Source organism: Hetaerina americana, unplaced genomic scaffold (assembly GCF_022747635.1).
Source record: "Hetaerina americana unplaced genomic scaffold, ioHetAmer1.1.p SCAF_7, whole genome shotgun sequence".
Taxonomy (NCBI): Eukaryota; Metazoa; Arthropoda; class Insecta; order Odonata; family Calopterygidae; genus Hetaerina; species Hetaerina americana.
Window position 1 is genome coordinate 736,064 of NW_027287316.1, and position 24,837 is coordinate 760,900.

The window sequence follows — 24,837 nt, forward strand, 5'->3', positions numbered from 1 at the left end:
AAAGTTACTGTTGCGGCATCTCCCGCAGTTTCTTTGGAACATAACCTTTGTTTACTTTGCATTGATTCTCTTCCCAAATCTATTGAATTGACTTCCCAGTATGCTAAGCAATGCTTGGAGACTCTTGGATCACTGGTAAAACTATCTATCTTGGCATTGAGTAAGCCTGGACCTAAGCTACCATCACCTACATCCTGTATGTCATACTCTCCTTCTATATCTAATCTTATTGGCCTAATGCATTTGCCATACAGTTCTTCTATATATTCTTTCCATCTCTCTTGGATCTTTCTGTGTTCTGCCTATATTTTTCCTCAATTCTTTGACTGCTTGCAGCAATTTTCCCTTTTTATGTCCTGACAGTGCCAACCAGTACCGCACTTATTTCCCCCTTCCTTTGCAACCTTTCATACTCTCGCATCTTCCGCCACAATTCTGTTGCCCAACTATTTGTTCTGGACCTTTAATAATTGGTAATATTTAATTTTATATCTTTCCTTTTCACCAACTCAGTGTTCATATTCTTCCATTTCCTTCTCTCATCTATCTTTCTAGTCATATTGTCTGCAATCCATGAATTCCTTATCTTTTTCCTATTTACATTTCCAAAAGTTTCTTTTGTGGCTTTTGATATCCCTTGGTGATATGTTCACAATTTTTCTCTATAGTACTTAGCTCCCTTTCCTCACTCAGATTTATCCTAAAAACTGCTGATATTCCTTCCTTTTCGTTTTGCTTAGTGCTTCTACATTCACCCTAAACCATAATTTCTGTTTTATCTTTTTGAATCAGATTCTATACTTTATGATTACCAAATTATGATCAGTCTGCATCCACTCATGGGAAATTGTGCAAATCAATCACACAGTACCTGAATCCATTCCTAAACATAATATAGTGTAACTGATACCTTTCTGAATACCACATTATTTCATCACTCTATTTCTATTTTCATCACTCTATCTAACATCAATCTATTTCTTCCTCTCCTCTGTCTTTCCTTATTTCTTAACTAGTATCCCCCACCTCATCACCATCTCTGTCTTAGTCTACCATTGCATTCCAATCCCCCAGCACTAAGAAAATCTTTATTAAAGATTTTCTGAGGAAAAAGTCAACATTAAATATTTATTCATCAAAGAGTGTCCCCTGCCACAGTAGATGCTACCAAAAGAAAAACATATTCATTATCATGGTAAAAAGATACACATTTATTATAATTTCACTCTTGAGAGGTCCAATTCAAAATATTCACTTAAGAACACAAGGGGTTTGAAATCAACCAATCCTCAATTACATTTTTGGCCCTGTTATGGCTAGTCTTCCCCTGCCCACCTTCATTCCTACGTCCAGTTCTTCCCATGCCTCTTTAATCATTTCCTCTGCATACAGGTTGAACAGCAACGGTGATAGTGGGCAACCCTGCCTTACACCCCTTCCTAACACTGCCCATCCGGACTCCCAGTTTCCCACCCGCACCTGAACAGTCTGAGACATGTACAGGTTGCGGATTAGCCTCCTTTCCCTCCAATCTATTCCTATTTTCTGCAATATACTCCTTAGTTTTTCCCAATTCACTCTATCAAACGCTTTTTCGAAATCTACGAAACAGGCAAATACCTCCTGGTTGTGTTCTATATTCCTCTCGATTAATAATCTCGTTACTGCAATGGCATCACGCGTACCTCTCCCCTTCCTAAACCCAAACTGATCATCCCCTAAGTAATCATTTGCCCGACTCTCTATCCTTTTGTTTATGATCCTCAGAACAACTTTAGCTGTGTGGGATGTGGCGGTTCATTTGTTGATATGGCAGTTCATTTGTTTGTGCGATTCAGGGGTGTGCCGCAACGTGTCGCCCTAGGCACGACCCACGCGGAACCAGTCACGTCTCAACCCCAGCCGAGCGTTCATCCCTATTGTGCATGTTGCTCCCATGGCATATATCTTACCGCGTTGACCTTGGTCTGTTATACACAGCACTCAAAATAAATCTTCTGTTTATTCAAACACTTTGTATGTGCTTTCATAGTATTTCCTAGCACCGCCTGCGCTAAAATAATTCCCAGCTATCCCACATGGGATATCAAATTTATTGTCCTGTAGTCCTCACATGATGTAGCCTTTACCTTTTTCTGAATAGGAACTAAAACTGATTTCACAAAGTCTTCCGGCCAGATTCCTTCCTCATAAATACCATGAATCAGCCCATATAACCTCCTCCTCCCAAATTTTCCTAACCATTTCAATAGTTCCACGGGAATGTTATCCACCCCCACGGCCTTATTTAGTTTCATCCCCCTCAATGCCCTTTCTATCTCATCGTCTAGTATGCCTGGTCCTAAGCTATCTTCCTCGACGTCATATTCTTTTTCAATGTCTAGCTTTGTTGGTCGAAGTTCTTTACTATACAGTTCTTCTCTATCCTCCTTCCATCTCCCTTCGATCTTTCCTGAGTCAAATATTACCTTACCCGCCTTATCTCTAACTGTTAACATAGATCTCCCTTTCTTACATTCTTATAAAGATTTAACTTTTCTGTCTGTCTGTTTTCTGCAGAACTCAACTGCTTTCTCCCCGCGGTCATTCCTAAACCGTAAACCGGCCTAAACCGTAGTCCCCAACCTCATCACCATGTCTTCCTTCGCCTACCGTCGCATTCCAATCCCCCATCACTATTAAATGTTTCCCTGCAGGAACACATGCCATTCTCTGCCTGGCTTCTGCCGAGAACAGACGTGCTCGAGCTCGCTCCCTAAAACCGGTTCGACCCTACCTGAGACTACCTGCGTGCCTGCTGTTACTTCTGTACCTCTGTGCTTGTTCTTCCCCAGTGAAGGGTAGTTTAGTGTCAGCTTTAATTTTGTGAAATAGTTAAGTTTATTTAGTTTTTGTGTTCCTTGTTATTAGTTTTTAATAGTGTGGTGGTATTCCTAGTGGGTACTCTTAGTGGCTTGCGGTGGTTTTTGTCCTTCAAATCTTATTTGTTATCGGTGAGTGCTTTCTTTTCTTTACCATCTTTTTTCTTTCCTTTCTTTACTATCTTCCAAAGCGTAACTTATTGATTGAGCTAAATTTAACTAACCCCTCTTAGAAATTTTAGCGTAGCTTATACAAGTTAGCTTTTGCTGGGAACTCGGTAGTTAAATTAGGATGGCTTCATCTAGGTCCCCTGTTGCCATGCTCGAAGGCACTGGCGAATGCGCGGCTTTAAGGGCCCGTATAGTCATGCTGGAGAGAATGGTGCGGGAGCTTCGATCGGAGATCACCACCCGGAGGGCTCCCCTCGGGAGAGATGGTGCTCGGGGTGGGGATACGAAAACCTGCCACGCCCAAAGGGATGCACGGATTCGTCCGAATGCAACACGTGGCTGGGCGATTAGAGACCTACCCCGTGTCCCATCTCTCAACGAGGGAGTGTCTCACGTCCGTAGGTCGGACGATTGGAGGGTCGTCTCTTGGGGCAAGAGGAAGGTAATGCTGCGGCGTGGATTGGACTCTGCGGAGGCAGATACCATCCCCGTCTCCAACAGGTACCAGGTGTTGTCGGATGACAGCACCACCGTACCTGAAGCCCCTATCCCTACTCCGAGGGCACTGCCTAGGGTAAGACGTCAGGGAACGGGAAGGGACGGAATTGTAGTAATAGGTAGCTCGAATGTCCGTCGTGTAATGGTCCCATTGAGGGAAAGGGCGTGCCGCGTAGGCGCCGATCAACGGGTGACCGCCTGGTGTATACCAGGCGGAGGAGTCCCTCAGGTGACAAAGGCGATCGAGGCGGTGGTCAAAGGCACGAAGTTTTCTAGGCTGCAGGTCGTGGCCCATGTGGGCACCAACGACATCTTGGACCGTGGATCCAAGGAGGTCCTCCGTTCCCTTAGGGAACTGAGCTCCGAGGTGAAGCAGTGGTGCATTTTCATGTGGTAGTGATGTTTCAATTTCTTGCTTGTTGTGTCCTAGCGTCCGTATTATAGTATGGCTTTCGTGCTGCATCATGGGGTGCAGTATTTAGTTGCTTTGCGGTATATGTGTTTGCATGAGTATTGGATGAAGGGATTTTTGCATGAGTGTGTGCACTGCTGTGGGTGTAATTTTCCGTGTTGTTTTTTTTGCATGTGGTATTTTTCCTTTTTACGGTTGGTGACCTAACACCCCCCGCCACATGCCCTTGCGGGGTATTATGTAGATGTAGATGCGCTTATGTCCTCTAACTGATCGTATATCCTATCGACCTCATCTTCCTTATGGTTGCTCGGGTGCATGTATACCTGAATAATAACCAAGTTTGTTGGTTCTGATTTTACCTCAACTAGTAATAATCTATCCTTTACCTGCTCTATGTTGACTACGCCTCTTCCTACCTCTTCATTTAATACTATGGCAACCCCTTGTTGGCTCTCGTCCCCGCCGCTGTATATTATTCTATATTTATCACTCCAGTAATCCCCGCTATCCTTCCATCTCACCTTGCGTAGACCTAAAATATCGATATTTCCCCTTTCCATCTCTCGCTCAACATTCTCCAATTTACCTGTCCTCATCATTGTCCTAACATTCCACATTCCTATTCTAACTAATTTGGTCTTCTTCTCCTGCGTATTCTGTCCTGCTGCTGCTGGTTTTCCCTTGCAAGGGTTTCGTTGGATGACGACCGCGGAAGCCTTGCCTCCCCCGCCGCCGGGCACGACACACGGCCGATTGGCCCGAGCCCCGTAGTTGCCAGGACTCATTTTCTATGCAGTGACCATCAAATATATCTAGGGAACGACAATTGAGGTGGTTTCCCATTGCCTTCCTCAATAGTGATTTTAACGTGACACCATCACTTACTGGCCGCCCCACTGGGATCAGACGCCATTGCAGCCGCCTCACTGAGGAACAGACGCTGCGTGGACTACCTTTCGTCTGGCTCCTAACCTTCGACCTATCTGGCATGGGCGACCCTACTAGGAGTAATTATTCTTACTCCCGCTAGCACAGCTCTAGGGGTCATCAGAACGCACAAGCCCTTCCACCCCGTCAAGGTTGTAGTCCGTGGAGGGGGAGTAATATATAATCATATATAATTCAATAGTTCACCATCATTCATCGCTGGTTCATAAACATCCACCCTGGTGACAGTTTTTAGTTAAAAGTATAGTTTTGATTATCGTTGTAATTGTTTGTGTAATTTTGCCACTGTGAACTAAGCGTAGCAAATGTCTGATAAACTGGTTGGTTATTTCCTTGCATTTAAACCCAAATGTTTAATAACAAATTTACCTGTTTCAATGTCAATCATTATTGATAAAATTCCTCTAAAAATACTAAATCATAATCATTAATTCTGCCTGGTCAGCAATAGAAAGAATGCAATTTCAAAATAGTTTCAGCTGTTTGAAACCATATTATTTACCTGAGCATAAAGTTTATGAGTTGATTTTTCATCTACACTTGGAATTTAAATTAGTTTAGTCTACATTAAAAAGCTATTGTAGCTGAATTAATACAAAGACTCAGAGCACTAAGTGGTAAACATGAAATATGGTCCAAGTAAGCAAGCTCTCTTTATTTGTTTGGATTTTATCTGCCAGTATGTATGTGCAGTTAACCAACATTTGGGATGAGATAAACCCTTCAAATAATATTGCGATATTTTCTCAATGATGTACAGTTAGCAAAGGTATATAACAATTATCACATACAAAAGTGAGCTAAAATATTCTGACTTCTCGGGAATCAGGGACTTGCAGAAACTTGTACGCTCCAGTTGTAGCATGGTTGCCTTGTAATGTACGAGGGCGATTCGAAAGGCAAGGTCTCCTATTTTTTTTCATTAAAAATCAAATATATTCCCTACTTTGCGCACATTTTTGGAAAGGTTGGGCATTTAGCTATTTTTCTACACAGTCGTTTTGACGATCAACTACTTTTTACATCCTTGTAAGCAGCTTTTTAATCCCGGCGTCGTACCTTCCTCCCACCGCGTTGCGAAGCCAACTGACGACTGCTTCTCCGATATTAATTCATTGCTATTTAGTGGATGTGTACGGTGAGAAGTGTATGGACATGAAAAACGTGCGGAAGTGGTGCAGGGAATTTTTTGATGGCCGGGTAAATGTCCACGATGAACAGCGGTCGGGGCGGGCGAGTTTGGCGGACTCAACGGTGGCTCCAATGGACGAGATGGTGTGCAATAACCGGAGAATTACCTTTCATGAGATAAAGGAAGACCTAAATGAAGAGATTGACTACTTCTCCGTGCAGAATATTGTTTCGGAGGTCCTCGGTTACAACAATGTGTCTCACTAAAGGAGTGTGTTTACATCATGACAATGCACGTCCACATGTGTCTCATCAAACGACCACCCCATTCAACGAATTCGGCTGGGATATGTTCATCCACCCTCTGCTAGCTACAAGGATGCAAAAAGTGATTGATCATCAAGGCGACTATGTAGAAAATAGCTAAATGCTCTGCCTTTCATACGATGTACACAAAGTTGAGAATAAATTTGATATTTCATGAAAGAAAATTGGAGACCTTGCTTTTCGTATCGCCCTCTTGTCTCAACTCAATCCCAAACACCCGTCATATTACTAGAAGCATATTTCTAATTTTGTCTTTTTTCTATTAAGAACCTATTATTCATTAATGGCCCTAATGATACAGATTGGATTTTCAATATTCTCCCGTAATATCACATTTTATATTCCTCTTAATTCTCTCTCTTCTTCTGGGTCTACTGTCCAGGTCTCAGCATAGATTACATTTGTCAAAATTCTGTTCAAGTACCTGTTACGATAGACTTATGGGAAATTACATTAGGTTCAGCAAATAATCAGAGTTAATCAAGGGTGCCAGTGATTACAATATATTGTTGAATTCATTGGAACAGTATAAAGGTACTGCACTTTTGGTCCCCATTCCTCTTGATCTCTGAGAGTTTTTCAGAGTTAAAATTAACAGCTAATATCTTCACTGACTCATTCCATTTGAACCTAGGGTTCTGAAGAGTCACTGAATGCAATTATGAATGAGCAATCTTGCTTATTCTTCCACCAATTGTACAAATCTACCATGCCATCACCTTATTTAGTGGCCAACGTGAAACAAACCTCATCACTCTTGGCACGCAGGCAGATGGAGTGATTAAAGAAAACCTTGCGCCTCATGAATTTCAACTTTATTTATAAATAATGTGCTCATTAATTCAGTCATTTTCAATTATACATTTTTTACCCAATTTATAAAAACTCAGGTGACAATCCTACTAAGTGATATCCTCGTGCAACGAATATGGTTTTCACAAGCCATATTATCAATGCACGATACAACATGATAATACAAAGGTGTCCACAAATGCGAGCATCCTATTCAATTGTGATCAGTCCAATACTGTTATGAAATCCTTCCATTTATTATACATGATGCAAATGAGTATTGCTGCAAACAATAAAAAATATATCTTTTAGTAACAGGAATCCTTCAAAAATTGCCACAACTATTTCCTCAGTCAGCTCTTTTTAAGATATCACCTAACTAAAACTCAAATTTCATTACTAACAACTCCATAAAGAAAATATTAAGTCTTTCATATAAGCACAAGAGATCTTAACAGCCATACTCAACAAATGACAAGTGCATCAAAGATCTCCAAATTTTACAACACAATAGCACCAAACCTCCAACGTATATACTTGATATTCCATCCAAGTACATGGTTATATGGTAACTAAATCCTCAACAGCTGGTGTTCAAAGAGCAAAACAATTTCCTTTACTGCTGACAAGTCGGAAACCCTTTGGCCACACTCATGGTCCCATCACTCTCATTTTATATATCACACATCTTCGAGAATACCAAAACAACTTCCAAATAATTCTGCCCTCAACTTACAATCACTTCACTGCTAGTCAAGCATCTTTGGCTTGCAGCTCTACGATAAACCCTGTCTTAAATTATAACAAAACAAAGCACATCGTGTGAATTAACAACATGTTACCAATTGCACTTCTTAGTATTTAATATATACATTATTTTACAAATCATTAATTGCTTTGTAATGTGGTGTTTTCACTAAGACAGAAGATTATATGTCCACGGTCAGTCATTCACCTTGAACACTAATCACCCTCAATCACAAAAATAGATAAGACTATATATACAAATATTATGTACAGAAAAAAATTATAAAAGAAACAATATAAATTCTGAATTGGACTTTTTAAGTACATCATTTCTAGTGGTTCATTTTAATGTGTTTCTTTTGTTTAAAACACACAAATCTATATTATCTTATGGAGAACACAATCTCATTCATTTACTACACATTATTCCCATACAGTTTTTGCTCAGGTGTTACAAGTAATTGGCAAACACAAATGACGCTTATTTCATGTACTCACAAAATTGTCATAGGAATTTTAGGAATGGATGGACAACATATAAAATATGAGAAAGATCACATTACAAAACATCAATAAGTGATTTAAAAGTATGTAGAAACAAACACTTTAAGTGGGCAATTAACATTATGTGAATTACAAACTTTGAAGTCCCATGTACAAATATAACAAAGTCAAGATTTTCTCAGTGCTTAATATTTTCAATTTCAAAGATGTTGTCAATGATTGTGGATGAAATGAAAGACGAGGGAGACGCGCTTGGATTTGCAGCTGCAACTTAGTCCCCATTGTTCTTGTACCGAAGAGGAAGGATGAGGTGCATCTTAGAGTGTGGCTAGGATACGAGTGAAGCCATAGCAGGCAGACATGACAGTCTGCCCAACTCCCCAAACGAGGGCATACAGTGGTGCCATCTGAAAGCTGGAAGCACGGTACACAAAGGCCACCGCGGCACTGCTGACCACCCCTGATGTGAGAGGTGCCACGACACCCATTATCAGGATTAGGACTGGGAAGAATCTGCAAGAGTCAACAATGCAATGGTCATCATCCACACCGAAACAAACCCCAATCATCATCGCATGGCCATACTCATGAGACACTCTTGCAGAACTACGCCTTTGCGTGCAAGCTCCCCTACAACAAGGAGTAGCAAGAATGCCATCAAAATGTGAGCGTCCATCCCACAACGTCATTGCAAAACGTAAGAAAATAATCATCTTATCTTCATCTCATATTCAGTCCTTTATGCCAAAAAGTGGGGGGGATAACATTTGCAATGAAAAAATAACCAATCAAAAATAATAAGAACACCAGTAAGTTGAGGTAATACCTAATGTTCTCACTTGATTTCAATGCTTTGGCAATGGATAATTTCTTGGTACAGAGGCCATAACGACTCGAATCTATTTATTTAATGACCAGTGTATAATGGAGGCTTACATGTATACATTGTAGGTGCGCAAATGGTTTTTTCCCAATAGTGCTTATTGGCCAACCTACCTAACCACTGACATGTGTTGTTATAAACATAATTGATTCAGATAAAATATCACTGTAATCAAATAAGCCATTTTCAATATGCATAGTGTATTTAATTACATAAGAAGAACCTTTGACCTGAATACGCAGGCAGGATGGCCAGCAAAACTGTCGTTACCCCTCAACCAATGCCGACGGCAAACCCAGAAATGAAGAGACAAGAAGAGCTAACCATGAAACAAGTCAAACTATACATTAAACATTGCATCATCAAACACATCACTCCAACTCTCAGATTTAACACTTTATACATTTTGATAAATGGTACAGCCGTATTAATTTAACCATGTTGATGAAATCAAACTTGTTATTTTCCAGAAAGTCCTATGGTAATATTGTGACTATGGTGAAATTTGGAGTGATGATACACCATTTAATGTTAAGTTTGACTTGCTTCATTGTTTAAGTTCTTGTTTTCCTTCAATGAGGCTTTCCCTTTGAGGCAGATGTTTGAGAGTCCATCAAAGAAACATGGAAACAATTGGGTAACTCTGGAGATTTTTTTTAGGTTTTCTGAATACTTGAAAATCTCTTGGCACTAGTAAAGAATCAAATTATTTGAAATTATTGGTAGATCACAAAAATATGAAACATCAATATGAGCACTATAAAGCAAATGATAAGAAAAATAATTGAAAAATACCAGAATCCTCAATTCTGCAAACAGAATCAAGGAATCATGTAAAATTAGCAAGCAGCTGATGCTTCTGAGGGTCTTTGTGATGACTCTGGAGCAGGGGACCAATGGCCCATGACCCAGCAACCATTTCCTCACATTTAATTCATCATGTTCTGGTTAAACCCAAACCAAAGGGAATGGCTAGCATTGACATTGCCCTCCATAGTCACAAACAGACTTCTCTATTCCTTTAGTCAAGTTTGGATATTGAGAATCGTTGCAACCGATAAATGGTTTCATAGAAATGCAGCTGGTCCTGACGATGTTGCTTACAATATTACTCTGCTTTAATTTGATGTCATCAAAAATCCACCATTACATCAAGTTAATGAATCTCTTAAATTAGGAATACTTCCATCCTTCCTTATGATCTCTAAAGTTGCAATCATTCATAAAATAAAAGGCACGGCCGATGAGGTTAACAGCTACAGAACAATCAACCAATTTGCAAAGTCTTTTAAGAACACTTTCTTACAATATTTAACTTAACTTCCTTGAAGGCAACAATATTTGAGCTATGGGCCAACATTGCTTTTTAGCCGATAGATCTACTAAATCTTTTATGTACACAGCTATAAATCACTTATTTACATCATTTGGTCATGAAATGGAACCAGAGGAACTATTCCTGGATAAGTCTAAAACTCTTGATATTGTAGATCATAAAATCTTACTCAGCAAACTTAACAGATATGGCAAAATAGTACCAGTACTTGACTAGATTGAATCATACCAACTGAAGTATTGAATTTGCAATTTTACACAATGCACTGCAGAATTTATCTAATGGTAAAAATGTGAATATTGGGGTATCACAGCGGTTCAGATCGGGACCGGTATTATTTCATTCATACTAAAATGATTTGCCTTATTTTACCTTGGCTTTCTGAATAGTCTTCAAGCAATTATTTACACGGATGATACTAAGATAATGTTCCTTGGTGAATACTAAATCCTTGGTAAGAATTCTTCATGAATATGGCTCCTTATTCTTTGTACATAAAAGTGAACAATCTCTGTAGTCAACTGTAACTCACTCGTTACATATGGTGCTATCCATAATTATAGAACACAAAGAAAAAAAAGACTTGCACCTCATTTCAATTACACTGAAAAATACCTCATAAGGACCAAGAGAAACAAGCACGGGTATTTTTAATAAACAGTATGGGTATTTCTAATAAACCTTATCCAGGTTATCCTGATTCCCTCCTGAACAAAAGAATCCAAAGACATGCGAATACTCCAAAACCTTCCTCCACTGCAGAATCCCACCCTCTTCCAATTTGTATCACCTACTTCCCCGACATAGTCTCTCTGGGATCCAACCCAAAAACCCTCCTCAACCTCAAAAAACCCAGCCCCAAGAACCATAATCCCACAACCAACCTTTTATCCTAATGTCCTTCCATTACTTTCAAACACCCCGCTAACTTATCAGCTCTCCTCAATTCAACCAATTCACCCATTAAATAATAATAATAGTTTTTATTTGCCTGAGGATCTGGGTGCACATATTTTCCAAGATATATGGCACGTCAATGATCATAACATAAAATAATATACATACAAAACATAGTTACATGTTCAGAAATTCATTAATGGAGTAGAATGAATGTAACATGAAAAACTCCCTTACTTGAAATTTAAAAGTGGACATTATTCAAATCCTCTTGATAACCTGAGGAAGGTTATTATACAATGTGAGTCCCATGTTCTGGTGGGAAAAACTGGACTTGCAAGTTGTTATGTAGTTCACATGTAGATGACTACAGGTCCTAGTATAATGGGTGTGGATGCTGTTGTTAGTGGCATATGATGAAATATGGTGTTTAGCATAAACAATAGCACTTAGCATATACACACAGGGGAGAGGGAGAATAACGTTTTTTGAAGAGGGGGCGACATGGAGCTCTAAGGGATGCATTGCCATTAGTCTTAGTATCCTCTTTTGGATTTTAAATACAACATGAGCACAGGGCAATTGGCCCCAAAAAAGAATGCTAAAAATTACATGGACGTAAACCCACCATAATAGATTGACATAAGTACTTCATTATTGACAGTTAGCCTGATAGAACGTACCAAATAGCACGCTGAACAGAGTTTTCTGTGGAAGCTAGAAATACGGCTATCCCAGTTTAGTCTACTATCCAGGGTAACACCCAGGAAGGAGGCATTATCACTCCTTGGAATAATTACATTGTCAAAAAACCCTGAAATATCTGTTAGAGGCTTATTTTTGTTTACAAGGTATATTTAATTTGTTTTATCCTTATTAATATGAAGAAAATTACGATCACACCACTCTTGCAAAAGGTGGATAGTATTGTTAGCACTTGATACGAGGCCGTTGATTGAAGAGGCTGACAGTAAGACATTTGTGTCATCAGCATATAGCATGGGAAGCATATTAGGTACAGAATTAAACATCCTTGGGAGGTCATTTATATATATGAGAAAAAGCACTGGGCCTAGAACAGGTCCCTGGGGAACCCCGCAGGATATTGTTTTTGCTGGCGATACATGAGATATTCCATCTTTCATAACACACACTGTTGTCTGTTGTTCAGAAAATATTCAATCCAATTATATGGAGTACCTCTTATGCCAGATTCCTGAAGTTTCAGCGATAACATATGGTGATTGACACAATCAAAGGCCTTGCAGAAATCAAATAATAAAACAAGAGATTCCAGTTTATTGTCTAGGTTAGACAATATTTTGTTTATACAATGGTGGGTAGCAGTGGTAGTGGACATGGAATTTCTAAATCCATGCTGGGAGATTGATAACAATTTGTGCAATTCAAGGTATGATATTAATTGAGAATAAAAAACCAATTCAAAAATGTTATCGAATTGATCAAGTATAGATATTGGTCGATAAGAGGTCATGTGCTGTTTACTTCCTTTACCTTTGTAAAGGGGGATGACTTTGGTGCTTTTAAGGGATGATGGAAACTGACCAAGTCTAAGACATTCATTGACTAAGAATAATAGAGGTGGTTTAATGACATCAAAGGATTTTATAATGATGATAAAAGGAATGTTATCTGGACCAGTGGTGCACTTATTTCCCAATTTGTTTTAGATTTAGATTTAGTCAATTCAATGTCAGGGCACGGGCAGAGAAATAGAGAATTACATTGGCTTGATGTTTGTCTATCTAAGCTTTGTTGAGTCACGTTGTGTGAAAGATGTGATGTGAAAAAGTCATTAAAAACCATGGCAATATCAGAACTATCCTCAAGTATGTTACCTTGAGAGTCCAGTAATCTGAGATTGGGGGTTAATGATTTAGGAAATTTTGACTCCTTGATAATTTTCCATATTTCTTTTGATCTGTTTCCAGCATAATATATTCTACGATCATTATAAGTTCTTTTTGCATTTTGAAGAAGACATTTGTGATTCTTTCTCATTGCCTTGTATTCGAGAGGTTCAATAGGGACCGTTCTGTTTTTGTAATAGAGAGCCATATTTTTCATGACCCTGGATGCATATTGGATATCATCAGTGACCCATGACTTTCTGCCCTTAGACAGACGAATTCTTAAATTTAACGGGTAATACAGGAAAACAAAAATCAAAATAGGATAAATAGGTTGAGTAAAAACAATTAAAACCATCTTCAAAGGATCTCATGGAGTCAACATTGGTCCAAGCATGAGACACAAGCAAATTGCAGAAAGCATTTACATCCTCATCAGAGAACTTTCTCCTGTAATTTGTTATGATCTTGTCAGAGACATTGATGCAGAATGTGGAAAGTAATGGATAGTGGTCAGAGATATGGGATATTATAACCTTGGTTTTCACGAATCGATAATCAATATTTGTAAAAATATTATGAATGGCAGATGCAGAAGTAGAGCTGACCCTGGTGGGTTTGTCAGTAGTTACATTTAAGTTATACAGGGAAAGAACATCTAATAGTTCTGATTTTTCCTTGGTGCCATGAAGGAGGTCACAATTAAAGTCACCAGTGACAATCAACAGGGGTTTTATCAGCCGAGTTATAAACATTGGTCAGAATGCTGGAAAATTTATCAATAAACACATTGAAATTACCACAAGGAGAGTGATAAAAAACTAATATCACAGACGTGGACAATAGTCACACTGGATTCGAACACCTGCTCAACATTGAGACAATTATATGGAAACCCACGAATATCCCACGAAACCCTTGCGGGGGAAAACCAGCAGCAGCAGGACAGAAGACCCAGAAGAAGAAGACCAAATTATTTAGAATAGGAACGTGGAATGTTAGGACAATGATGAGGACAGGGAAATTGGAGAATGTTAAGCGAGAGATGGAAAGGGGAAATATCGATATTTTAGGTCTACGCCAGGTGAGATGGAAGGATAGCGGGGATTACTGGAGTGATAAGTATAGAATAATATACAGCGGTGGGGACGAGAGCCAACGAGGGGTTGCCATAGTATTAAATGAAGAGTTAGGAAGAAGCATAGTCAACATAGAGCAGGTAATGGATAGAATACTACTAGTGGAGATAAAAGCAGAACCGACGAACTTAGTTATTATTCAGCTATACATGCCACCGAGCAACCATCAGGAAGAAGAAGTCGATAGGATATACGATCAGTTAGAGGACATGATCGCGTGTGTTCCTGCAGGGAAACATTTGATAGTGATGGGGGATTGGAATGCGACGGTAGGCGAAGGAAGAGATGGTGATGAGGTGGGGGACTACGGTTTAGGCACGAGGAATGACCGCGGGGAGAAAGCAGTTGAGTTCTGCAGGCGACAGGGGTTAGCCATCACCAACACTTGGTTTAGACACCACAAAAGACGCAGGTATACATGGAAAATGCCAGGTAACTCAAGAAGATATCAGCTAGATTATATCCTGGTTAGACACAGGTTTAGGAACAGTGTGATTAATTCGCACAGCTTCCCGGGAGCGGATGCGTACTCAGACCACAATTTAGTTGTTATGAAATGTAGCGTACGTTTAAAAAAGATAAGGCAGGGGTAGCGAGTTAGAAAATGGAATTTAGAAGAATTAAATGGGTTGAAAAGGAAGGAATACAAACAGGTGGTAGAGACAATCATGGAGGATGGTAAAGGGCTTAGTACTATCGAAAAAAAATGGGAAATGATCAAGAGAGGGTTGTCTAAAGCCACAAAAGACACTATTGGAACCGTTAACGCTAAAAGGACTAGGAAACCATGGATCACGGATGAGATGATTACAAAAATGGATGAGCGGCGAAAATGGAAGAATGTAAATACAGAATTAGGCAAAATGAATCACAAAGAATTAAACAATAAATTGAGGCGAACACAAATAAAGCAAAAGAAGCATGGTGGAAGACGCAGTGCGAGGATATGGAAAGTCTGCAGAGGAAGGGTGAAATCGGTGCGCTGCACAGCAAAGTTAAATCGTTATCGGGAAGTAATAAAGGAAGATCAACGATAGCAGTTAGGGATAAGGCGGGCAAGGTAATAGTTGACGCAGGAAAGATCCAAGAGAGATGGAAGGAGTATATAGAAGAACTGTATAGCAAAGAGCTTAGACCAAGAAAGTTAGATATTGAAAGTTTGATATTGAAAGTTAGATATTGCATTTGATAGAGTGAATTGGGAAAAACTAATGAGTATTCTGCAGAAAATAGGAATAGATTGGAGGGAAAGGAGGCTAGATTCGTAGATTTCGAAAAAGCGTTTGATAGAGTGAATTGGGAAAAACTAATGAGTATATTGCAGAAAATAGGAATAGATTGGAGGGAAAGGAGGCTAATCCGCAACCTGTACATGTCTCAGACTGTTCAGGTGCGGGTGGGAAACTGGGAGTCCGGATGGGCAGTGTTAGGAAGGGGTGTAAGGCAGGGTTGCCCACTATCACCGTTGCTGTTCAACCTGTATGCAGAGGAAATGATTAAAGAGGCATGGGAAGAACTGGACGTAGGAATGAAGGTGGGCAGGGGAAGACTAGCCATAACAGGGCCAAAAATGTAATTGAGGATTGGTTGATTTCAAACCCCTTGTGTTCTTAAGTGAATATTTTGAATTGGACCTCTCAAGAGTGAAATTATAATAAATGTGTATCTTTTTACCATGATAATGAATATGTTTTTCTTTTGGTAGCATCTACTGTGGCAGGGGACACTCTTTGATGAATAAATATTTAATGTTGACTTTTTCCTCAGAAAATCTTTAATAAAGATTTTCTTAGTGCTGGGGGATTGGAATGCAATGGTAGACTAAGACAGAGATGGTGATGAGGTGGGGGATACTAGTTAAGAAATAAGGAAAGACAGAGGAGAGGAAGAAATAGATTGATGTTAGATAGAGTGATGAAAATAGAAATAGAGTGATGAAATAATGTGGTATTCAGAAAGGTATCAGTTACACTATATTATGTTTAGGAATGGATTCAGGTACTGTGTGATTGATTTGCACAATTTCCCATGAGTGGATGCAGACTGATCATAATTTGGTAATCATAAAGTATAGAATCTGATTCAAAAAGATAAAACAGAAATTATGGTTTAGGGTGAATGTAGAAGCACTAAGCAAAACGAAAAGGAAGGAATATCAGCAGTTTTTAGGATAAATCTGAGTGAGGAAAGGGAGCTAAGTACTATAGAGAAAAATTGTGAACATATCACCAAGGGATATCAAAAGCCACAAAAGAAACTTTTGGAAATGTAAATAGGAAAAAGATAAGGAATTCATGGATTGCAGACAATATGACTAGAAAGATAGATGAGAGAAGGAAATGGAAGAATATGAACACTGAGTTGGTGAAAAGGAAAGATATAAAATTAAATATTACCAATTATTAAAGGTCCAGAACAAATAGTTGGGCAACAGAATTGTGGCGGAAGATGCGAGAGTATGAAAGGTTGCAAAGGAAGGGGGAAATAAGTGCGGTACTGGTTGGCACTGTCAGGACATAAAAAGGGAAAATTGCTGCAAGCAGTCAAAGAATTGAGGAAAAATATAGGCAGAACACAGAAAGATCCAAGAGAGATGGAAAGAATATATAGAAGAACTGTATGGCAAATGCATTAGGCCAATAAGATTAGATATAGAAGGAGAGTATGACATACAGGATGTAGGTGATGGTAGCTTAGGTCCAGGCTTACTCAATGCCAAGATAGATAGTTTTACCAGTGATCCAAGAGTCTCCAAGCATTGCTTAGCATACTGGGAAGTCAATGCAATAGATTTGGGAAGAGAATCAATGCAAAGTAAACAAAGGTTATGTTCCAAAGAAACTGCGGGAGATGCCGCAACAGTAACTTTTAACGGAGTCATCCGCTAATGTGCATTTCAATGCAACAATTTCAGAGCGTAAAAATCATTCCCCTTGACTGGGACTCGAACCCAGATCCCTCAATATCCGGTCGAGTGCTTTTCTCCCACAGTTTCTTTGGAATTTGTCAAAGGGAAAACACCATAAGTGTTTAAAGTTGGCTTTAACCTCGTGGACAGTGGCGCCTCGCACACAACATGCACAATAGGGATGAACGCTCGGCTGGGGTTGAGACGTGACTGGTTCCGCGTGGGTCGTGCCTAGGGCGACACGTTGCGGCACACCCCTGAATCGCACAAACAAATGAACTGCCATATCAACAAATGAACCGCCACATCCCACACAGCTAAAGTTGTTCTGAGGATCATAAACAAAAGGATAGAGAGTCGGGCAAATGATTACTTAGGGGATGATCAGTTTGGGTTTAGGAAGGGGAGAGGTACGCGTGATGCCATTGCAGTAACGAGATTATTAATCGAGAGGAATATAGAACACAACCAGGAGGTATTTGCCTGTTTCGTAGATTTCGAAAAAGCGTTTGATAGAGTGAATTGGGAAAAACTAAGGAGTATATTGCAGAAAATAGGAATAGATTGGAGGGAAAGGAGGCTAATCCGCAACCTGTACATGTCTCAGACTGTTCAGGTGCGGGTGGGAAACTGGGAGTCCGGATGGGCAGTGTTAGGAAGGGGTGTAAGGCAGGGTTGCCCACTATCACCGTTGCTGTTCAACCTGTATGCAGAGGAAATGATTAAAGAGGCATGGGAAGAACTGGACGTAGGAATGAAGGTGGGCAGGGGATTCGTAAAATCAGTTAGGTTTGCTGATGACCAAGCTTTAGTTTGTCAGTCAGCCAAGGGGCTGCAAGCATTGCTGAGTGAATTGGAAATTCAGTGCGACAGGTATGGGATGAGAATCAATATTAATAAAACAAAGGTTATGCGATTTTCTAGGAAGAAAAAGGCCAAGTTTAACATTAAAATAGGAGGGCAAAAACTAGAGCAGGTAGAACAGATTACGTATCTCGGTAGTGTTTTGGACCAACACGGTCAAAGTAGTAGGGACGTAAGGAGAAGAATTGCGCTAGGCAAAGAGGCTTTCACAAGGAGGAGGGAGTTGATGATGGCGACTTTGAGTAAGGATGTTAAGAAAAGACTCGTTAAAACTTTGATATGGAGCGTAGCTATATTCGGTGCGGAAACGTGGTCATTGAAGCAGGAGGATGGACGTAGATTGGAGGCTTTTGAAATGTGGGTGTGGAGAAGAATGGAGAAGGTGAAATGGACAGAGAGGAAAACAAATGAGGATGTACTTGGTATGGTGGGCGAAGGTTTGTTGGGAGCATTCCTATGGAGGCAGGAAAAGTGGATGAAGGGGGTTGTTGACCGGCAGTGGGATGTTGAAGACTGTGATAGAGGGTAGAATGTTGGGCAAAAGAGGAAAGGGAAGGAACAGGATAGGGATGTTGGACGGGATGAAGGGAGGAAGAAAGTACTCAGAGATGAAGAGGGACCTGATATAGATGGATGATGGATTTTGTGTTTTGTTAGGAGTAATAAAATATTTGTTTGGTAGTTGTGTCCATCCAAAAACCTACCTTAACCGGTAGATTACCTTAAAAAAAAAAAAAATATATATATATATATATATATATATATATATATATATATATATATATGTATATCTATATATTTATATATACACAATAAATATTTATATATATATATATATATATATATATATATATATATATATATATGCTTTCAGAGTGGTGGAGGGGTAAATGAAGGATAAAATGTAGATGAGATAGAAAGGGAAGTACAACTTTTGGTGTCAATCGTTGGCTGTTAATGGGGGTTTGTTTGGGAGGGGGGGAATCCCCTGTGGGCAGTACTGGACTCGTGTTCTGGGTGTGGATAGGTTCTGAAAGGCAACTAGAAAAGTTTCTCACACATTTAAATTCATTCAACCCAAATGAACAACGTGCACATGATCACGTGTGAAAAAGAAAAAAGGTGTACCCTGAATTTCCTCGACCTATCCATTTCTAAAGGCAAATATAGGTTACGGTACTCTTATTTTCCGAAGGAAATGTACGTGAACCAAATAATTACTTCTACTTCAAGGCATTTCTTCACCCAGGACTTTTAGCATTTTAAGCAATGATCCACAGGTACGCCTCTATTCCCATGTCAGATTCAAATATGAATAAGGAACTTAACGATATAAAAATGATAGAATTTAACAAGAAGTTTTTGGAAGAAGTAACAAATAAACTATACCCGAAGAAACCTACAAAAACAGCCATGAGCAACATTTACAACCCTGCATGTTTAAAAGATCCCTTTGCCAAATGGCGATGAATACCCTATCTAGGGAATATTTCTCAAAAGGTAATCAAGAGTTTAGCAAAGGAAAAAATTTTATTTGCATTTTACAGTAAATCATGCCTTAAGAACCTGCTCTGACATTCTAATGACTAAGTTCCCTGAGAGGAGTGGAGTGTATTAATAAATTAAGAGTGCTCGGAGGGTCCCACTAAATATATTGGGTAAACAGGGTAGAAATGTAAAGAAAGAAAAACGGAGCACATAACATGTGTAATGATTAGGAACATAACATCCCTATTTGCAAATCACTGTATCGAGTGTGACCACCAAAGAGACAGGAAGACTGAAATCCTCCATTTAAAAAATAAAGGTCATTGACTCAATGCCTCTAGGCAAAGAGAAATTTTAAAATGTGTCCATTGCAAGGATGAACTTGCCAACGAAACTCGCCCCTCCTAGATCTACCACTCTCTCAGGTCCATTGCTCACAACCAGGGGTACCCCCCTTTCGAACAAACCCCATCCACAGCTAACGACAGACAATGAAAATTGTGCTCTATGAAACCTCTCTTTAGCCCTCTACCCTCTCACTCTGACCAACCCATCCTCTCCCCCACTCTTAGGGCACAGGGTGCGGCAACATAACTTCTTTTTGTGAAAGCGTTTCGCATTTGAAAAAAGAAATTACGTTGCCACAGCCTGTATATATACAAGTTGTCTTCTGTGAGGACTACCTGATGATGACATCCGACCTTGAAAACAAGACCTGTGTTCTATTCAAATTTACCTCATCCCATATCCATCATGCTGAATCACCAATTCCCTCAGCAATACTTGCAACCTCTAGATTGACTGACAAACTAAAGCTTGGTCTTTTCGCGAGCATATTGGCAATAGTTTTAAGACAGGTGACCAATGGCTGAGGTCATTTGTGCCATTAGGGATGGACAGGAAAGGATGAAGGGTGGAGAGAGAAATTCGGTGTCAGCATTAGCCTACTCTTATTGAAAGGAACCAAGGGTTCTTCAGTTCAACGTCCCATCCAACAGACGGCATACTCACTCAAAGAGCTCTCCACAAAGCACTTCAAGTAGGGACCGGAATACCACTGATAAATATCAGTCACCTCCAGGATTCAAACCCAGGCCCTCTTGGTTGGAAGCAAGGACCCTAGCCCCATCCTGATCCCCTCATAAGCATATTTTATAAGTGTACATATATAGTATTATAATACGTACACATATACTATTAATGTTAATTGACATTCTACAAGAGGACTGATTGCTCCTGCTCGATGAAATACCTAGCGACATGATTCGCATCAAAACAATTACACATTAAGAATATGGATATCGTCATTCTGGGAGCTGGCAATGTCTTTTATTTTCTCCATTTCTTTATTATTTTTCTGCTGAAAATTACAACACAGCAAAATCATTAAAATGGCCTTTTCTAAAAAAGCCACTGATTTTGAAAAATCAAAAATGCACAGTGGGATTTTCAGCAACGGACTGTTGTAAACATGGTGAAGGGAGTAGTTCAGCTATATCCCTCACTCCCATTTGAGGGTGCTGCTCGGACATACGTACGGAGGACAAGGCCACGCTTGACATTTGCGAGTGAGAAAGAAACCAAGATGATGAGCACGACCGTAGAAAGGAGGGAGAGAGGGGACTGGGTGCCGGCAATGTGCCCTGGCATTCATGTCTTATCGTGTGCCATAGGAGACCAATGGGCTCTAAAAGATTTCGAGGCAGCCTCCTGCCTTGCAGTGGAATCCTGCCGGTTATTTATTGATAGAGAGATGCCATAATTGCCTAAATTGCATGAATGCCTTGCTGAAATTCCTAATGGGTTAGTTGGAGATGACAGCATCCTAGGAATCAAGCGCCTTTCATCAGCTAAGGAACTGATTCCAGAAAAAGTAATTGCCCAAAAAATTACTTCGTCAGGAAAATAAATGAGAGTAGCAAACCTTTCAGCATTGAAAAATGACATTAGTATATCTAATTTTAAATCCAGGGCGACCTTCACATAATGCAGTGGAAATATTGCTATCTAGTACAGCCGACGCCTAGGGGAATAAAAATCTAAATAATTGAAAGGGATAATATGTTGTACTAATAAAGTTAGCAATTTTAAAACTAGACTAAGAGCTCTGGAATTTAATCATTTCTTCTCTCAAGTCATTGAAGCCATTGCTCAAAACAATAAAATTTCAACAAGGGGTTGTTGACATTATTTAGGCAATTTTTAAGATGTATTCTCCTCATTTACCATTAAACATGCCTCCGATGAAGGAGTTTTAATAGGTTTAGGTAGCTAAAAACAAACTATTGCCGTGATGCATGTGTTACTGATGCTCTGGGACTAAAATTGGCTGCCAGAAGCATGTGCGAGACACTCTTGTACATCTTCAATTGCTCTACTGATATAGGCAAATATTCTGATTCACCAGAACAGGCACAAGTCATATCCAAGAAGGGCGACCAATATGTTTAATAAAATTACAGGCCTATATTAATTATTGCTACTATTTCTAAAGTCTTCTAAAAATACTGCTTGAACAGATAATAAATTACTTTGAAGCTAATAACTTAAGAGCTGAGAGTCATTTTGGAATAAGGGCATAGCATAACACCTGTGATTCAGTTACTCATTTTGTTAAAGATGTTTTTTGGGTTTGGAGAGACCGGTACACTGCTTTGCCGGATTTTTTTACTTGAATGAAGCCCTTTACAATGTTTCCCATGACCTACTCAAATAGAAACTGCAGTAAAATGGATTTTCACCAGTGTCTCTATCGCTGGTTCTCTCCTATCTGGTTATTATCAGATGGTTGTCCATGAAGGTAAAGTTTCCAGACATACACCAGTGGCTCGTGGTGTGCCGTAAGGCTCAACACTGGGGACTCTGCTTTTTGTCATATCCATATGATCTACAACTTAATTCAATAGATAGGGTCATCAAAGGTTTTGCAGGTGATTCTGGAATAATCCTCTTTGGTGAATGTAATGATGGCATTTACTTTATGATTTCAAACAACTCAAATATTCAAATATTGGTGCTCTGCAAACAATCTGCCTGTAAATCTTGCTTTCTTAGCAGCAGGAGTGTGATTCAGTAAATTTTCTAGGGTTTTATATTGATCCACAACTGAAGTTTAAGACCCACAGCGACAAACCAGCAAGTAAAATGTCTCAAGGATTCTTTCTGGTCAGGAGACTAAGATCCAGTCTGGACGAGCAGTTTTTAATTTCTATGTCCCTCACACCAACATATAAGCTATGGTACTCTTATTTTGGGCTATCCCTACAAACATTTTTAGGATATTTAGATAAGAAAAGATCTCTGTGAGAGCCTTGCGAAGTACTTCCAATAAATTCACACCAGGCCTCTTTCCATCAGACATAAGATTAAGTCTGTTCCAACCATTTATACACCCCCATCCCTTTTACACATAAAAAAGGATCAAATTCTAATGAGATTACTCTGCCCCACATAATCATGACACTAAGAACAACAATAGTGTAACAACTGAGTATTGTAAATAGAGTAAACCATTATATTTTTTACAGAGATTTTCAATTATATATTAAATTTTTTCTTCTACATGCATAAGGGATTTTCTAATCAAAAGTTAACAAATTTAAAATATAATTGCATATGCATGCATGATGAATTTTTTCACTTTAATAGCTAATGGATGTATACGATCTGAGGCTATATATGTAATAACGTCTTAAGTCAATAAAAGAAATAAATATATAGATACCCACAATAATATCATTTTCTTCATTGGATAAAAATTCATAGTTTTAAAGCCATAACATTCCATTACTTCATTAAATCAATTTTTACAATTTACGAAAGTGGGCTTTTTATATATGAAATATTGTGGGAACAAAATTTGGCCTATTGTCCGTAATTCATTGAACTATATGAAAATACACTACTCTAGCAGATACAATCACACACATTCTCACATTGACTGTAAAGTCTGTCCAATAGTTCTTTCATGATAGATTCCTGATACATTCCATAATCTAATATAAAAATATATAATTTAAATTAACTGCCAGAGACACTTACTTGCCAAACTTGTGTTTCCTGAGTGTAGCAAAGGCAATCGCAGCAGCAATAACATGAACAAAAATTGATGAAAACAATGCCCAAAGGAACACCTGATACCACATTTCTAGAATAAAAATAAACAAGTATAAATTGGTGAAAAATAATTATATTATTATACTATTATTACAGAATAAATGTAAACATCATTACCAGTGAAAGTGACAAGTGGAGTAGTGTGTGCCCAGCCAAATACTTGTGCAATTGAATCGAACTCAGAAGAACGGGATTCCCTTGAAGCATAGGGCGTTCCTGACATGGTTGCTCCAGTTGGAAATTGAGTTTCTCATATGACTACTCTCATATGATCTACTACCAATGGTGGCACATTCTTTCTTTTATACGTATCATCATAACAAAACACAATTATTGGATACCCAGCTCTGTAAGAAATGGGGAAAATCTGTATTCATGTCAGTGAATGGTACCACTCGCGAATAATGATTTCCTAACAGCAACAGCTGCTGAGGAAGGAAATGAAAGTCACACTAAAAGGGGGAGGGGCAATGTCAAACATTAGTCGCATGAAACATAACCCCATCATTGAATATCATCGGCAGGCTTCTTACCTAATAAGGACAAATAACATCATAGTTTCAGAATAGTCATAAACTTAAAACACTCATTTAAGACACAGCGATTAATAAAACGGCACATTTCCATGTAGCACTTGGACTTCAGCGAACGCAAGATATATCGCATTCATTCTGATGAAACTTGATAGGAAGAGTTGCTTTACATGAAGGAAATATTATGTAGGTTGTTATCATCATTAAATTTCATGCTAGAATTATCATTCCTTCTAATAAAAAACACTATACAAATAACACGTTTGATCACTACGTCTCACTGAATGACAAGAAACTCGCATTCATTATACTTCACTGCCACCTACCAACAAATTACGACATTCATTGACACGATTGAAACCAAGTGAATGATGAAAATCTTCATTTCGAAAATTTTCAAGTTCAGTA

General features: G+C 39.0%; 1 protein-coding gene across 1 annotated transcript; it reads right to left on the reverse strand.

The window, feature by feature from the left end:
• Positions 1 to 7,152: 7,152 nt before the first annotated feature.
• On the reverse strand, positions 7,153 to 24,719 carry LOC139696732 (transmembrane protein 170B). The gene is made up of 4 exons (XM_071595567.1): positions 24,430 to 24,719; positions 24,014 to 24,243; positions 23,822 to 23,927; positions 7,153 to 8,907 (listed from the first exon to the last, which is right to left on the reverse strand). The coding sequence occupies exons 2-4, from the start codon at positions 24,117 to 24,119 to the stop codon at positions 8,712 to 8,714; spliced, it is 408 nt and encodes a 135-aa protein (XP_071451668.1). The 5' UTR covers positions 24,120 to 24,243; positions 24,430 to 24,719; the 3' UTR covers positions 7,153 to 8,711.
• Between the last annotated feature and the right edge of the window lie 118 nt (positions 24,720 to 24,837).